Source organism: Protopterus annectens, chromosome 4.part0 (genome assembly GCF_019279795.1).
Source record: "Protopterus annectens isolate FY-2018-M chromosome 4.part0, PAN1.0, whole genome shotgun sequence".
NCBI classification, from domain to species: domain Eukaryota; kingdom Metazoa; phylum Chordata; order Ceratodontiformes; family Protopteridae; genus Protopterus; species Protopterus annectens.
The window spans coordinates 551518173-551537366 of record NC_056733.1 but is presented as its reverse complement, the minus strand read 5'-3'; the positions used below and the strand labels follow the sequence as shown (position 1 = coordinate 551537366).

At 35.4% G+C, this 19194-nt stretch overlaps 1 protein-coding gene across 3 annotated transcripts in view; it reads left to right on the top strand.

Moving 5' to 3' along the window:
• The window catches only part of MYO18B (myosin XVIIIB), a 2352406-nt gene that overhangs the window by 858874 nt on the left and 1474338 nt on the right, over positions 1 to 19194 (top strand). For all 3 annotated transcript variants that reach the window (XM_044068483.1, XM_044068482.1, XM_044068484.1), the window contains one exon: positions 18259 to 18349. In XM_044068483.1, the coding sequence (XP_043924418.1) occupies positions 18259 to 18349 (91 nt within the window). The remainder of the gene's footprint in view (positions 1 to 18258; positions 18350 to 19194) is intronic.

Below are 19194 nucleotides of genomic sequence, written 5' to 3'. Positions count from 1 at the left end.
GGGAAATTTCTTCAGAAGATGTTTTTTGTTAGTATTACATGGAATAAAGAATTTCCACATTTTTTTCTGTTTAGATACAAACTATGTGCATTGCTGCTTTCTTCCATAAATAATACACCCTTACATTTCCACTAAATTTGCTGAATTCTTTTCCTCAGTGTACAAAGCTAGAAAAGTATTGCCTAACAGGTAAAACACAAGCAGAGCAATTATCTATTTGGACCTTACAATTTGTTTGTTTGCATGCTTTATTGGTGAAAAAGTGGTTTATATATCTATATATATATATATATATATATATATTTGTATAGCTATCTATCTATCTATCTATCTATCTATCTATCTATCTATCTATCTATCTATCTGTCTGTCTGTCTATCTATCTATCTATCTATCTATCTATCTATCTATCTATCTATCTATCTGTCTGTCTGTCTGTCTGTCTATCTGTCTGTCTGTCTGTCTATCTATATGTCTATCTGTCTGTCTATCTATCTATCTATCTATCTATCTATCTATCTATCTATCTATCTGTCTGTCTGTCTGTCTATCTATCTGTCTGTCTGTCTGTCTGTCTGTCTGTCTATCTATCTGTCTGTCTGTCTGTCTATCTATCTATCTGTCTGTCTATCTATCTGTCTGTCTGTCTATCTATCTATCTATCTATCTATCTATCTATCTATCTATCTATCTGTCTGTCTGTCTGTCTGTCTATCTATCTGTCTGTCTATCTATCTATCTATCTATCTATCTATCTATCTATCTATCTATCTGTCTGTATCTATCTATCTATCTATCTGTCTGTCTATCTATCTATCTGTCTGTCTATCTATCTATATGGTTCTATTTTGTTTGATCGAAGTTTTGAAACTTCAAAAGGAGAACAAAAACACTCAAAAAAAAAAAACTTTACCTTTACATTTTGGCAAGGGGGTCAAGCCTCCTTGCCCCCCCCCCACTCTCCCTGCTATTTAAATATACCAACTCCGAGATCGCACTACAGTGAGGAGAACAGTAAATCGCCCATTCCACACTGTATAGCGATCTCAATTCAAAGTTTTTGAAGTTTCAAAACTTTGATCATATGGTCTCAGCCATATGGGTTTCAAAGTTTTGAAACTTTGATCAGACTTTTCATGACTCTGGAATAGTACAGGTCCTGTAAGGGGGGCAAACTAGCACCCATGATAATTTTGGCAGACCTGACTATTCAATGTAACTTACTTTTGTCATGATTAGACAGAGATCCAAACCACACTGTTATGGATGAGCTGAGAACAGACTCAATGACTGCTGTACAGAACTGAATCAACAGTTCCTATTGGAGGTTGAACTTCTTCACCTGTCACAGAAAGTACATTCGCTGTTGTGCCTTTTTTTATGATGGACCCTACATTGGCCTCCCACTTCAAGTTCCAGGAGATTGTAGATCCCAAAAACTTGAAGGATTCCACAACTGACACAGCAGTATTAAATATAAAGAGGGGAGATAATATTGCAGCACCACTCCTAAAGTCCACTGTCATCTCCACAGTTTTAAAAGTGCTCAGTTTCAGATTATTCTGACTACACCAAAGGGCCAGCTGCTCATCCTCCCATCTGTATGCAGACTCATCACCATTCCTGATGAGCCCGATGATAGTTGTATCATTTGCATGTTTAATAAGTTTGACAGAGGGGGCCTTAGAGGTGTAGCTATTAGTGTAGAGAGAATAGCAGTGAGGAAGCACAAATCCCTTGGGGCACCTTTATTGATTATGAGATAGTTAGATGTAAATTTCAGATACACAAATCATGCCAAAAATATAATGCAAAGCTTTTGGGTTAACCACCCTTCATCAGTACATAAAAAACACATTTCCTTTTCATTTCTAAATAGGGAACAATTAAAGTCACATGTCACAGCCAGCCTAACATCATGAAATAATTATGAACATTTAAAACAACAGTACCTAAAACCTACTTAAAATGTATATAAGAAGCATATGAACACACATTTTTAAATTATACAAATACATAATAAAAGCAATAAAACTATATCTATATTATATATTTTCTCTTTGTCTTGTTATCAACACCGGCTTGAAACTAACAGCATTATTTAAACCTGGTTTAACATCTGCCTGAAATCTAATAATCCATTCATACTCCTTCAACTCCAAGGTATTATTCATATCACCTCCCCTACTTCCCATATTCACTGTATCTATTCCCCTAAACTTAAACTTATGGGTACTATTATTCTCAGAGATATGTCTGCTCAATGCATTTGTAACTATATTTCTTCTAATCTCTGATTTATGCTCCGCTATCCGCTCTCTTAGCTTCCTGGTGGTCTTGCCCACATAAAATGATGTACATGGTATGCATGTAGCTAGGTCTACTACTTGGGTCGTATTACAGTTCACAGAAGTCTTGAAGTGAATGTTTCTTTAGTTACAGGATGTTTAAAATTGTCTGTCTCATCATATATATCACTGCAACAACTACACTTATAATATTTTTTGTCCCTATTTTTTGTTGGACATTTTCCTTTACTTCTTTAAAATCCTTATAACATAATTTCTGTTTTAATGTTTCAGAATGTCTATAGGAAAATTGTGGTCTTTCTCCTATTATTTTTGATCTCAGGCATAGCTATTAATATTATACACTTTTTTCTATTATATATCGTACATCTTTAGTATTAATATTAAATGTAGTAACATATCTAACTACATTTTCTTTGCTATCCAATAATTGCATTTCTTGTGTCATTTTTGCACTACAAATTGGCTTATATTTATCTGCTCTACCTCTTACAACATCCTCATATATATCATTTACAACCTGACTAGGATATCCATTCCCTTTAAACTCTTGTACCATTTCTCTAGCCTGATTCATAGAATTACTCTCCTCAGTATGAAGCTTACTAGCTCGTATTAGTTGCACCCTCAGTATTCCATTGAATGTATGTGGTGCATGCATGCTATTTCTATTGATGTATCTACAAATATTCACATTCTTTTTATGTATTGTAGATTCTATCCTATCTTCTTTTTTATAAAATCAAATATCTAGAAACACCATGCTTTCTTCTGATGCTAACATTTTAAATTTTAAGAAGTCCATGGAGTTGTTCAAATACATAATATAATTCTCTAATTCCTCCATATTACCACTCCATATTAAAAACAGTCATCCACAAACCTTCTATAGAACTTGACCTTATTATTTAGTTCATTTTCTTTACTGAAAATACAGTGCTTCTCCCATTGATATAACACCAAATTAGCATATGTATTAGCTACTGGGGTGCCCATCGCCACCCCAGTCAGCTGCAAGTATGGTGTTTTATCAAAAATAAAAACATTTTTTGTTAGTATTACTTCTAACAATGTACACATATTTTCTATTTCCCTGGCTTGCATGTTAATCTCATTATTAAGGAAACTACGCACAGCCTCCACTCCATAGTCATTTGGAATTACTGTAAAGAGCGATGTAATATCTAGTGTCACAAAGATAAAATTCTTCTCAACATGTTTAACATACCATTCATGTAAATCAAATAGGAAACTATTAGTATCCTTTATTATACTAGGGCATTTACATAAATATCTTCCTAATTTCATTTGCAAGTATTTTGAAATTGGCTCAGTTATCCAGCCACCCCCTGAGACAATAGGTCTCAAGGGGGGATCATCCAAACATTTATGTATTTTCAGAATCCCATATATTTGCGGTATCCTGGGACATGGAACAGAGAGATAATTAAATAAAGCAATTGTTATATCATCATTCAATTGTAAATCATATATTATCATATTAACCTCTGAAATACACTTTCTGACTTCATCATAATTTATTTCTTTAAAAGTCGTAACATCATTCAATATAACTTTAACATTTTCTATATATCTTTCTCTATCCATTATCACCACTGCACCTCCTTTATCTGCTTGCTTAATTATTAAACTATCATCTTTTTCCAACATTCTTAACGCTTCATACTCATCATAAGATAAGTTGTATGATTTCTTTCTGTTCCCTTTAGAGTAAAGGGCTCTTAATTCTTTCTCAACAACATCTGAAAAGGCAGTTAAGATTGGACAAGTTAAAGGTGTAAATGTACTTCATTTTCTACATACTGGTGTATGAGAATTCACATCCTTAAAAATTAACTTCAGGCTTAAATTTCTAACAAATAATTACATATCTGTAATCGCCTGCACTGTATTATCAGCAGTGTTAGGTATGAATTTCAGTCCTTTGCTCAAAAGTTCTATCTGGGAGGCAGTTAATGCTACTGCTGAAACGTTAACAGTACCTTTTATTATTTGTATCAGCGTCAGACCACCTTGTTGTAAAGCGCAGGACTGTTGCTCTTCCTCTTTACCCCTGCCATTGTTTGTTGCATTTGCCGTTGTTGCGACCGACCCCTCAGCGATGGCTTCTGTTGTACTATTATCTTCTCTGGTAGCTTTAGCTGAAAAGGTGAAAAAGGAGTTATTTCACCTTCTGTAGCTTTATCCTTATTTCCTGATAAGAGTTGTAAAATATAGTGTTCCTTCACCTTAGGGCGTACCGCACTATCAGCGCAAGCATTCCTTTGACTCTCTAAAGGGATTTCCTCCCCATTTGTAATGTCTTTTGAAGTTGTCTCTACTCGTTGATTGGGTGTTGTAGATGGTTGAATTTTGATTGGACAGTGGTTCCTCGACTGGCTGTACTGCCCCAAAAGTATCTAGTTGATCTAGGTGATTTTTAACTTTTCCTTTTAGGTTAATAACACCACTCTTAGAAAACCAATTCTGATTTTCCTTTCTTGGCCAAGAGAAGATATGCCCATTTCTAAAATCATTAACATCTCGTTGTAATTTATGCTTTTTTTGGATTCCAATTTAGTGTCAAACAAATGCAAACGATCTAGTACTATTTGATACATCCCACTAGAATTTGCATAACAGGACATATTCAGAACATCATTCTCTAGTTTCTCTATTTCTTCTACAAGTTTTTTCTCTATTGGCTCAAAGATACTGTTCATTAATCTCATATAGTCTGCACTCAATTTTAAATAGAGTTGCTGCCTTTGCCCAAGAAGTTCTGTATAAGTATTCGCATACGAGGTCATCTTCAATATTCTTAGCCCTTGTGGTACAACACCTAACTCCAAGTAAGCTTGAAAGCTTAACCACTGCCATTTGAGTTGTTTGTACATTTGTAATTTTTCTCTAGAGTGTCTAGCATCTTATTAAATTCCTCTGTTGTTTGGTCAGCGGTTACCAATGAAAAATGTGCATTAAACACTAGTTGTAACAGTGGGTTATTCTGCATTTGTAAAAATCTTTTTACTGAACCATTCAGTTCTCTCACCCCAGTACTCGACATACCAGTTATACTCATAATGCTGGCTGAAACACTCTCCCTTAAACTTGACGTTCACAGTAATGTCCAAAATGCCAAACAATCAAAACCAATAGACAGTGCTGCATATAAATACAAGTCCAGATACACAAATCACGCCAAAAATTTAAGGGCTAAGAATATTGAAGATGCCCTCGTATGTGAATACTTATACAGAACTTCTTGGGCAATGGCAGCAACTCTATTTAAAATTGAAATTAATGAACTGTTTCTTTGAGCCAATAGAGAAAAAACTTGTAGAAGAAATAGAGAAACTAGAGAATGATGTTCTGAATATGTCCTGTTATGCAAATTCTAGTGGGATGTATCAAATAATACTAGATCGTTTGCATTTATTTGACACTAAATTGGAATCCAAAAAAAAGCATAAATTACAACAAGATGTTAATGATTTTAGAAACGGGCATATCTTCTCTTGGCCAAGAAATGAAAATTATTAACCTAAGGAAAAGTTAAAAATCACCTAGAATCAACTAGATACTTTACTGTCCAAAAAAATTTCAACCATCGACAACACCCAATCAATGAGTAGAGACAAATCAGGAAATAAGGATAAGCTACAGAAGGTGAAATAACTCCTTTTCACCTTTCAGCTAAAGCTACCAGAGAAGATAATAGTACAAGCTGGTCTGACGCTGATACAAATAATAAAAGGTACTGTTAACGTTTCAGCAGTAGCATTAACTGCCTCCCAGATAAGAAAATAAGAGTACATTACTTTTAACTTTGTTCCTCTTAAACTGCCTTTTTCTTTGTGTTGTTGAAAGAATTAAGAGCCCTTTTACTAAAGGGGGGAACAGAAGAAATCATACAAACTTATCTATGATGAGTATGAAGCGTTAAGAATGTTGGAAAAGATGATAGTTTAATAATAGCAACAAGCATAAAGGAGAGGCCGTGGTGATAATGGATAGAAAGATATATAGAAAATGTTAAAGTTATATTGAATGATAAAGAAATAAATTATGATGAAGTCAGAAAGTGTATTTCAGAGGTTAATATGATAATATATGATTTACAATTGAATGATGATATAACAATTGCTTTATTTAATTATCTAATGTTTGATATCCCCTGAGACTGAAATTAGGAAGATATTTATGTAGCGCCCTAGTATAATAAAAATAGAAAATATATGTACATTGTTAGAAGTAAATACTAACAAAAAATGTTTTTCTATCTGCCCTAGGGCATTTATAAGCCTAGCCAGAGTGTGTTTGGTTTAGATTAGTTGACTGTGCCAGAAGATAGCCCTTACTGTGCCTCTGTCTAGAAGGGACACAGAAGTGATCCCAGGGGTAAACCTATGATCTCCCATCCACGATTTCTCTTGAAGAGGGTCATTGAGGGGCTCTGCCTAACATGGATTGGGATTTTGTTCCAGAGTGAGGGTAGCCTCTGGGAAATCAGTCTGTCCCTCCAGCATGTCCTATTTATTTCTGTGCTGAGGTTTAAGTCCCTGGAGTATGTAGCCATCCCAAATGGGGCATTGTATTTAATTATGGGCCTGATGAGTAGAGGGCACAATGACCTCTCTTGATCTAGATGTGAACCCTTTCATGATAAGGTGGGTTTTTCCCAAGGGGATGACTATACACTTTTTGGCATTTAGCTTTAGGCCATGGCTCTGGCACCAGTTATCCATCTCTGTGAGACCCTTTAGCTGACTGGGGTGGCGATGGGCACCCCAGTAGCTAATACATATGCTAATTTGGTGTTATATCAGTGGGAGAAGCACTGTATTTTTAGTAAAGAAAATGAACTAAATAATAAGGTCAAGTTCTATAGAAGGTTTATGGATGACTGTTTTTAATATGGAGGAATTAGAGAATTATATTATGTATTTGAATAACTCCATGGACTTCTTAAAATTTAAAATGTTAGCATCAGAAAAAAGCATGGTGTTTCTAGATATTCAATTATATAAAAAAGAAGATAGGATAGAATCTACATTACATAAAAAGAATGTGAATATTTGTAGATACATCAATAGAAATAGCATGCATGCACCACATACATTCAAGGGAATACTGAGGGCACAACTAATAAGAGCTAGTAAGCTTAATACTGAGGAGAGTAATTTTATGAATCAGGCTAGAGAAATGGTACAAGAGTTTAAAGGGAATGGATATCCTAGTCAGGTTGTAAATGATATATATGAGGATGTTGTAAGAGGTAGAGCAGATAAATATAAGCCAATTTGTAGTGCAAAAATGACGCAGGAAATGCAATTATTTGATAGAAAAGAAAATGTAGTTAGATATGTTACTACATTTAATATTAATACTAAAGATGTACGTTATATAATAGAAAAAACTGGATAATATTAATGGCTATGCCTGAGATCAAAAATATAATAGGAGAGAGACCACAATTTTCCTATAGAAATTCTGAAACATTAAAACAGAAATTATTATAGGAGAGGCCACAATTTTCCTATAGAAATTCTGAAACATTAAAACAGAAATTATGTTATAAGGATTTTAAAGAAGTAAAGGAAAAAGTCCAACAAAAAAAACAGGGACAAAAAATGTTTTAACTGTAGTTGTTGCAGTGATATATATGATGAGACAGACAATTTTAAACATCCTGTAACTAAAAAAACATTCACTTCAAGACTTCTGTGAACTGTGATATGACCCAAGTAGTACACCTAGCTACATGCATACCATGTACATCATTTTATGTGGGCAAGACCACCAGGAAACTAAGAGAGCGGATAGCGGAGCATAAATCAGAGATTAGAAGAAATATAGTTACAAATGCATTGAGCAGACATATCTCTGAGAATAATAGTACCCATAAGATTAAGTTTAGGGGAATATATACAGTGAATATGGGAAGTAGGGGAGGTGATATGAATAATACCTTGGAGTTGAAGGAGTATGAATGGATTATTAGATTTCAGGCAGATGTTAAACCAGGTTTAAATAACGCTGTTAGTTTGAAGCCGGTGTTGATAAAAAGACAAAGAGAAAATATATAATATAGATATATTTTTATTGCTTTTATTATGTATTTGTATCATTTAAAAATGTGAGTTCATATGCTTCTTATATACATTTTAAGTAGGTTTTAGGTACTGTTGTTTTAAATGTTTATAATTGTTATTTCATGATGTTAGGCTGGCTGTGACATGTGACTTTAATTGTTTCCTATTTAAAAATGAAAAGGAAATGTGTTTTTTATGTACTGATGAAGGGTGGTTAACGCGAAAGCTTTGCATTCAATTTTTGATGTGATTTGTGTATCTGGACTTGTATTTCTACGCAGCACTGTCTATTGGTTTTGATAGATGTAAATTTCCCCAGTTTCACCTGCTGTTTGCTATTGGTTAGAAAGTTGGTGATCCATTGACAGGTGGAAGCAGGAATCGAAATCTGGGAGAGTTTCAAGTGAAGAAGTTCTGGAATTATTGTATTAAATGCAGAGCTAAAGTCCACAAACAGAATCCTCGCATATGTTCCTGGGTTGTCAAGATGTTGCAAGATATAGTACAGGCCTGTGTTAACTGTATCATCTACTGCCTGGTTATCTTGATAAGCAAACTGAAGGGGTTCGATTGTGGAAGCTGTAATATCCTTCAAGTAAGCTAACACCAGCGTCTCAAAAGTCTTCATGACCACTGATGTCAAAGCAAGAGGCCTGTAGTCATTCAGTCCTGTTATGCATTTTTAGGCACTGGAATGATTATGGCTTGTTTGAAACATAAGGAAACTTCACACAGCTCTAATGATTTATTAAAAATCTGAGTAAAAACTGGAGCCAGTTGATCAACACATGTTTTTAAACAAGAGGGTGAAACTCCATCAGGACCAGCTGCTTTCTTAATTTGCTGTCTTTTACAAAAATGATACACATCCTCCTCAGAGATAATTAATGCAGGCTGAATGTGAGAATGTGTGGAAGAAAGAGTCATGTAAGTCTGAGCACTGACAGAGCTGGTAACAATGTTGCTTGTAGCCTCAGGCTTATCAAACCTGTAGTAAAAAGCACTGATGTCTCCATTACTCTGTCCGCTCTGTAAAGTTGAAAACCAGGCAAATGTAATGCAGAGTCTGGAATGGATTCACTTAGCCAGGTTTCTGTGAAACACAGTACAGAAGAAAGTGAAAAATCCTACTGCATTTCATTGAGAAATAATCGTTCATCCTTCTTGTTGCATAGGGAGCGGAGGTTTGCCAGATGCAAACTTGGGAGTACCATTCCAGAACCTCCCTGTCACAGCCTAGCCAGTGTACCACCTTGTTTCCCCCATTTGTGGTGCCTGTGTCACCTCTACTTCTCACAGCTGCTGCTCCTCCAGCTAGGATCTCCAAAACATTTCTTAATTTGAAAAATCTGGTGTCAAATTGCATGAAATAAACTGCCAAATATTTAACAATTCTTCATGAGTATACTTAATTACAGGTGAACACCAAACAACAGGACAAATGAAAATAAACAGAATACTAGAGAGCACTGAACTGAGGCTGCCATTCTTGGTGCCATCTTGTTTTTTTTAATATATCTATATCTATCTATCTATCTATCTATATATATATATATATATATATATATATATATATATATATATATATATATGTGTTATATCCCTAGAAGAAAAGCTTCAAATTACTTATAGAATCAGCCTTGGCTGGCATTTAATAATTATTATTCTCATAATTTAATATCGTGTTCCACTCCAAAAAACACTGTCATAAAAATTTTGTTTACTAAAATCTAGAGGAAAAAGACTGAATTGTTCATACATGTGGTTCCATTATTGTAACAAGCTACAAACTGTTTTAGGGAAATTTCTTTACTATAGATATTTAAGAAAATCTTTAGTTGACTAGATGGAAAGTAATATACCCAAAATTAATATTTTGCAGCCTGCATTTCACATAGGTCAGTAAGCCAGAACATATGTAATTATGAAATTTTATACATAAGACAAGCAAACAAAGACATACAGCCAGATGTCCCCCGTAGCAATCACAGCAATAATTGGATACCTAAGCTAGATAGTTTAAATGCGTGAGGATGCGGTTATTGAAGTATACCAGTTATTACAATAATAATTAGAGCCATACAGTTGATAAACTGCATACAGAATCTATGCAAATGAATCATCTTAACCAGTATCTATACCACAAAAATGCATAGACCATAACTATGGATTACATTAATAAAGCACCACCATTTTGTAATAATCATCATATTCAGGAGATATCTATTGGGACATAGATACTGGCATAATCTGTCTGTTAATGACTCTTAGAATTAGTACTCAGAGGTTGTTATAGTAGGAGAAAATAATGAGATTTTAGACCTCCACTGTGTTCTATGGTGAGTAAAGTCATGAAGGAAAATAGTTCTTATGGGCTCCGTGATGTGTAGTTTAGTCCAAATATTTTGAAGCCCATAATATAATGAATAGTACCCATAACACAGGAAATGAAGTCATATGTGTAGTCAGGCATTTATTATTTGTGCTCACCATTCACACTTTTGGGATTTGCATTTGACATAAAAACGCTTTACTCATTTCCCAAGCTCATCCTCTGCCTCTTTTTCCACATGTCTTCACCAGTCTGCAGTTTTGGAAATCAGAATGTGTTTTTATTGTTGATCCACTACCTTCAGTTAAAACTTGGGTCAACATTATAGCTGGTTCCTACACAAAATGTTATTTTTTAATTAATTGTTTTACTGGCAAGAGTTGCCTGACATCAGGTGCTGTTAGGCCAAACATTTCAATTCCAATAGATACAATATCATTCAATTATTGTTTTGTTCTGTGAACCTGCTATATATGTTTTAGCAGAGATTCAATTTCCCAGTGTGTCTATGTTTGTTTTTTGTCCATGAGTCTGTCTGGCACTAGTGAAATGTTCATATCAAGGATATCAAGGGTATTTGGGTTAAAAAAAGACATTGGTTTTAGGTGATCATCATCCTCAACTCTTGTATATCTGGAAAAAAATCTTTTTTCAAATTGTTTTTCGAAACCAGCTAGATTATATTACTGGGTATGCTGAATTTCTTTAATTCAGCTAATCAATGTGTGTGTGTGTGTGTGTGTGTGTGTGTGTGTGTGTGTGTGTGTGTGTGTGTGTGTGTGTGTGTGTGTGTGTGTGTGTGTGTGTGCGTGCGTGCGTGTGTGTGTGTGTGTGTGTGTGTGTGTGTGTGTGTGTGTGTGTGTATGTGTGTGTAGATAGATGATAAATAGACACATGGATAGATAGACATAGACAGTGTACAGTCCTGCTTCCTACTCCATGTAAAGGGAAGTACTGCTGAGACATATAGCATTACAGACTTTTTGTCTACCTGCAGGGAATAGTGCCATTTCATAAACTGATCACATTTGTGCTGTAATGGGAAAGCTTCTTAATTCATTGGAACTTCTTTGAGTGTTTAAATTACTAAAATTTCTAGGTAATATCCTATCTCTTTAGTTGCTAATACTTTGTAATATGGCATAGTATTGCCCTTGTTGTTTTCTTTCAGCCTGTTCTCTGTAATGCATACAGCTTGGCAGGATAGTATGGCTTACATTTAGTGAATGTATTGTCTGAAAGAAGCTGAAAAATATTTTGGGCCATATTTATCTCACCTGAACTGTCAGTCATAAAAGCCATACCCTGCCATTTGTGATTATTACCAATTGTTTGAAACAAGATGAAACACATTAGTACTGGCAATATCTCCACCATTTGAGACACTGTAATTAGACCAGCTGTGCCTGCTGTAGGTAGTACATTATTATGGGCTGTATTTCTTTAATGTGAGTTGTAGTTCATGCGCCTGGTAAATACAGCAAGCATGGTTACTGAAGGGTGAAGATGCTTGCTGGTTGTACATTGTTAAAAACAGGCCAAAATGTATTACTGTGGGCACTCTTTCTCTGAGATGAGCAGTCAGTCATATCCATCACAGTCAATCCATCATACTCAGTTCAACTGTGGGCATGGGGTTGAAGCTTGCTTGTTGTATGTTGCTTGAACTAGACTGAAATACATTAGTATTGCAATATTTCCCTTACTTATCAGTCAATAATATCTACCATACCAAGTGTGATTACTGAGAATTAGGAATTTATCACCATATTATTTGAGACAAGATAAAATACTTTACTATGGACAGTATTGTTTGCATTTCCTTATTTAAATATAGTTGATATCACCAGTGTGGTTATTGGGGAGAAGGATGGCACTTGTTGCTTTACTGTTTTTAACAACTGAAATATACTGCTATGGGCAGATACAGTCTACATATTACTAGTTATCTGAAGCAAGACTGATACATTTATGTTATTGTTTGCAAACTAGTAGTCAGTTTTGCTTGCATTATTTCAGTAAAAACTGTCCATTGTCTTTCCTGTCAGTGCGGATAAGGGGGAAAACAGCTTGCAACATTTCTGTCTTTTACTCTTGTCAGTTTGATTTATTGCTTGTGAAAAGTGCAGTAAATATGGTCTTGTTGTTGCAAACTTTTTGCTATATTGTGTTATTATCGGAAAGTTGCTGAAATCCTTTACTATTGTCAATGTTTTGTGCAGTTAGCTTTATCTAGACTTTTCATAGTTTGTAGTTTTGTTAAATATGCTAAAGGACTATTGACAAAAAAGAAAGGAGATGGCTTCCACGTGAACTTGTGCAAAAAGTCAACAACAGAGATCAAGCCACATGCAGATGGAAAATCAACACTTGGTCAATCAAAACATATGATACTTAACCAAAAGAAAGACAGAGGAATTGCATATTTAACAGTTTAAATTTTATTTATTTATTTATTTATTTATTTGCCTGTAAACGGGTAAGTCCATTGGGTTGAAATGAGCCCATTTTTAGTGGAGGCCTGGGGAGAAAAGCTCCACAACATAATACAAGATAACAGAAATATGTTAAACAAGAGTTTCTAAAATATAGCTAAGTTACAAAAAGTGTATCAAACAGGAGAATAGCTTGGAACATTGTACAATTATTTGACTAGTAGTTAAGAAATCAACTTTTATTCATGGCAGGGTATCAATATATAAAGAGTTTAACAAAGAATACAGATAAGCGATACCCATATACAATAATATAATACATTTTTAATGGGTTCAGACACCTAGGCAGTGACTCATTTCCCTGTGGTGTATTTGGTTGGAGACACATTCAACTGTAGAGAAATATAGCTTTTTCAAATTCCCTGTTGGCAATGATAAGAGAGCAGTGCTATGCCCACCGCTTTAATAACCAAATGCGCAGAGGGAAAATGATGTCCATGGCCTTGCAGTGTGACATGAGACAGCAGGCAGTATGGCGGGCTTCAGCAACAGGCTGGTCAGTGGGCATATCAGTGGCAGTAAAGTGCAGTACACAATGGGCAATGCCTTTATAATTGGTGTATGTGTGGATCACTAGCCCTTTCACAGTGTCCACTGAACATTACCTAAAATGCATACTGGAGCATCAATGTGATTACAAAAGTATGCAATATTTCCTCTATGCTGCAACACTGAGCACAGCATTTATTACTTCTTTTTCCCCCATGCACTTGGTTAGTAAAGCTGTAGGCATGGCAGTGTGTGCTTTTCTTTGCCCACAGATAATTCACAACAGCCATATTTCTCTGCACCTGAATGTGACTTCAGCCATGAATCCCCAACCCAATGTACCACAGGAAAATGTTTTGCTGCCTAGGTGCCTGAACCCATTTTAAACAGATGGACTATTCAGAGTTCCTTATATAGTATGCATAAACAAGAGTAGGTAACTGCACTAGTTTTCATATTCCATGTGAGGCAAAATTGGGTATAGATAGATTTCCAAGGGTGACATAAGAAGGGAGAAAAGACGAGTATTGGGTTAGAAGGGGTCAATCAGGAAATCAGGTTATTGAGGAGTTGGAGATGGTACATGGGCAAAACCATTGAGAAGAGAGATATTGATGTAAACACTTTTTGAATAAGGAGGCACTATTAATGGTTCAGAGATGAGATGGAAGAGCATTCCACAGTTTGACTATAGTGAAAGAGTAGAGATACTGACCTGCAGGGAGTTTCGGTCTACTTACTTGGATGAGAGATTGATTTTCAGATCTGAGATGATGGTTTGGTTGATAGAGAGTTAGAAAGGAGCTGAGGGCTGGCCACTCCAGAGCTTTGTATATAAGCTTGTGTGTTGTAGATAGTTGTATATATGTGAGGTATTGTGGGAGTTCAAGCCAGTTCAAGGATTGTAAGGAGGGGCAGTTTGGAAAGGATAATTTGCATAGGTCACAAATGTAGCAATCTTATTGTAACAGGTGTCCATCTTACTTTTTAGGCAGGACTGGATGTTTGTAAGAATGGGGCACAGTAGAGGACAGAAGGTAGGAGAAAAGATCAGACAAGTGTTTTTCTTGTGGGGTAGTTTAAAAAGTGTTTATGTCTGTAAAGGGTACCAAGTTTTTTGTGTTTGTTTTTTAATATTATTATGGGTGTGTTGGTCGAAAGTTAAGTTATCATCTACAGTAACATCGAGTAACTTGATGTGGGGAACTACCTCTGTGGTGGTTTTGTTAGATGAGTAGATGATAAAGTTTGATTTCTTAAGAGTAGTGCTTTTATTGGGTGTAAAGATTAGGAGTTTGGTTTTGTTGGGGTTAAGGGCAAGGTCATTATTGGTCATCCACATTTTCATAATGGAGAAAGTGTTTTGGGTCATGGTCAGAAGTTCTGTTTCTGAGGTGCTGGAGCAGATAATAGTGGAATCATCTGCGTATTGTACTACAGATCCATGAGTGATAGCAAATTGAAAGTCATTAATGAAAAGACTGAAAATAAGAGGACCCAAGATAGATCCTTGGGGAACTCCAGTGGCAACAGTAAGAAAAGGTGAGAGGACATGTAGCTATTTGGTAGATTGTTGTCTGTTTGTAAGATAGTTTGTAAACCATTCAAGAAATGCCTAGGTGTGAGAGCTTAGAAAGGAGGAGAGAATGGTAAATAGTGTCAACGGCCTTTGAGAGATTGAGGAATAGTGCAGAGATGAGTTTTCCATCATTGTGATTGAGGTTGACAGTGTTCAAAGAGGACAGGAGAGCAGTTATAGTGCTATGACCAGGTTGAAAGCCATGCTGAGTTGGTTTTGTTGAGTTTGAATGCATTTTTCCATTATTTTAGATATAGGGGATAGTATGGCAATAGGGCAGACATTTGACATTTCTGTGTTGTTGCCGCCTTTATTTAAGGGTATGATGTAGGCTTTTTTCCAGATGGAGGGTACATGGGATTCTTGGATAGATTTGTTTAGTAAAATACTGATGAGGTAGCTGATAGATCTGGCTGACATTTGTAGGTACTCAGGGGGCAAGTTATGTTGGGCAGTACTACCGAGTTTGAGTTTTAGTAAGAGCTTAGTTATAGAGGAAGTAGGACTAGGACACTAAGTAAAAGGCTGGGGAGAAGAGTTCGTTGATGAGAAATGAGTTACTAAGTTGTTGTTATGACTAGTTTAAGGAAAGGAGGCAGAGAGTTTGGATATAGTCTTATAAAGTAGGAATTGAAAAGTGAAGCGAGTTCACCAGGAGTTTTGTCAGAATTTGGGCAGGGGTTGCTTTTGGTGCCAAAGTTTAGTAGAGTAGAAACTGAGTTCCAAAATCTTTTTGGGTTATGGTTATAGTAATTTTGGAGATGAAAGTATTGTTTTTTTTTTTTTTTATCTTTAATGACTAGACATTTTACTTGGTTGTGGAGCAGTTTAAAGAGCTGGATTTCCATGGGATTTTTACTTTTCTGCCATTTTTTTCCATATTCTGTCTCTTGTGGTCATAAGTTGTTTGGTTTCTCTAGAAAGCCATATTGCATTATTTGTTTTTATTCTCTTGTTTCGAAGGGGGCCATTCTACTGAGGATGTTTAGGAATGTAAAATTGAATAATTCAACAGCTTTGTCCAATGGTAGGGATTTCAGAGTACTCCAGTTAATTTTACTCACTGTTTCATTGAAATTTGATAGGCTGAAGCTAGTTAACTTTCTGGTGGGTTTATATTGGTGGCGGTTTAAGGCTGTGGCAGTGTTGCATGTTATGCAGACAGGCTAATGGTCACTAATATTACAGGAGAGAGTTCCTGCTGAAGACATTTTGTTAGAGTCATAAACTAAAATCCAGTTGAAGATGGAGCCCCTGTTATTGTTATACCTTGGTCAGGTTATGCTAGTGATGAGCTCAGTTTAGTTATAGAGACTGATGGATGCATTTGGAAAGGTAGTCATGTGATCTAGCCAGTTTGTTAGTGTCACCTAAAATTATTGTTTCATTATGAATATTGAACCTAAGATTTCTTTTAGTATAAGGATATTATTACCTGGTGGGATGTATAGTGCAATCAAGCAGAGACTTTTGAATTCATTCATTTTTAGATGTGCTATGATGAGTTCAGCTGTAGAGAACTGTAGAATGGAAATGAGCTTTGGGGTCAAATTTCATGTCCACCCACATTGCCAAATAATGTATTTAATATAGATAACCCACATCTTCAATCCCCCTTGTACCAGTATATAGATTATACACCCTTTCTGTTTAAAACCATCAGATGGAAATCAGCTTAAAGCTTGTCATCCAATTTGCGTTGCAGCTGAAATCCACATTCACTGCTAGCATTCTGGTCCTAGAAGATGGTAAATTCATTCTAGTGGAACTTTTCACTCACATTTTAATTCTCACCTTAGACGGGTCTATATCAGTTCAGCGGAAAATCAGTTCAGCGATCGTCATTTTCAGTGCAGTTACATCGAACATACCATTCATTGAACTGTTCATACTGAGATTGTGGTACAGTGAGGATCAGGAAATTTGCCTTTTCTTCACTGTAGTGTGATCTCAGAGTTGGTATATATAACTAGCAGGGGGTGGGGGGTGCAGCCACCCCCCACACATGAAAGGAATTCAATGAACAGCATTTCTGATGAGATGCCTTTCACTGAAGTGACGGTTCAATGTAGTGATATAGACCCCCTTACACATAAAATAGTCCCAGTAAACATTAAGCATTCTCTTATAATACCCCTACTAAAGTTTCACAGCCTATCTCAATTAATGATTATAGGCCAATAACAAAGGTTTCTTCACAGGTGAAAAACTGGTATATGATTAAAACTTGGAATACATCACCAAAAACATACATACAGATAACATGACATTAAAGGCTATATGTGGAAAGTGCATGCACTGCTTCACAGATTCTTCACCTCAGCCCTTCATGCTGCCTTGATGCAACACTCAGGCTTCACTGGATGACATTAATTTCGCAGACTGTGTTGTCTACTTCCCACCAGTTGGCATTTACCAGTTACTTTCACCTTTTTGGTATGGGCTATTGAGGACTTGTCAACTACTAGAACCAGCAATGCCTAGGCTTAGTCAGTGTATTCCTCTTAGCTTATGAGTTATTTCTGTTTTGTCAGTAAGTATTAAAAGACTAGAGCAATCTGTAAAGCAGGAAGATCAGATCTGAGATGACACAAATGTGTTCAGCATAGTATGACTTGTGAATGGTGTTAGAATAAGAATAAAAAGAATGCAAGGTAAAAAAACGGACAATTTGTTCTATATGTAAAGAATCAGAGCTAATACGACAGAATTGTGAACTAATTCCATATTTCTTCAAGCTAAGTGTCTAGTACTACAAGCTACTAATGGATTCCATAAAACATTTTTTCACATCTCTTAATAAAATCTGGTGGAGAGGAATGAGATGGTGATAATATAAGGATTCATTTACACCCTAAATTGTAAACATGGAATACTTTGACAAATGAAAGTAATAGATTATGTTCTGCTATTATCTGTACAAATGCAGTAGTACTATATTTCTTTCCTTCCTGAAAAGGTCCCAAAATGACAGGTGTAGAATGTTTGGAAGGAATGGCTGCTGGACTTTATGAAGAGTTATTTGCCATCATTGTCTCTCTCATCAACAGGTATGTATCTGTCAACTCTAGCTTTGAAGTGTGAAACCCAGATAGAATGTAATAATGTAGTCATTATGCTGAGTGAATTAATACAGTGTGCAAGGGATGATAAACAAGATAAAAAAGACATATTACTTCAACTTCAAAACAGTAACATTTCAGTTTTAAGATTATATTTTATTATCATATAATGGTCCTGGCTATCTTCAGAATATATAAGCAAATCCATTCACTAGCACTCTTTCTGAAAGATACAAATTACACATTTTCCTTCAAATATGATTCTAAGTTCACAAAAGAGAGCACTGAAATGTATGTAAAGATTAGTGTAGCAGACATCAAAACCAGTAAAGCAAAATCAAAAATGGAATGAATTCTGCAAAGTTTATATAACTGTACCCAAACAAATTAACTATTTTATAGTCCTTTGTTGCAGAAAAATAAATAAAATCAGTAATGCCTACTGAAGCATAACTGAACTGAAATACTGACATGAGACAAAATAGATGGTTAGACAAAACTATCCGTTTTATTTTGGTTGCAGTAACATCATTTTGTACAGCTACCTTTTGAGTATATCAGTGTTATACCCACTGTATAGCAAATGAAAGCATCATTGGAAAATTGCTTAATTGAATCAGCAAAGCTACTAAGTAGATCAGTTCTTTCTTAACATAATCATAGTTATTGATTTATTGAAATAATTGTTGGATTGCTGATTAAATAAGCAGAAACAAATTGCTTACATTATGAATTAAAAATACCATTTTATATTCTGATGATTTTTAATGCATAGTCCGTGCATTATGAAAAAGTAGAGTGTACAAACTCTTCACCTTTTAGTACAGTTTGAC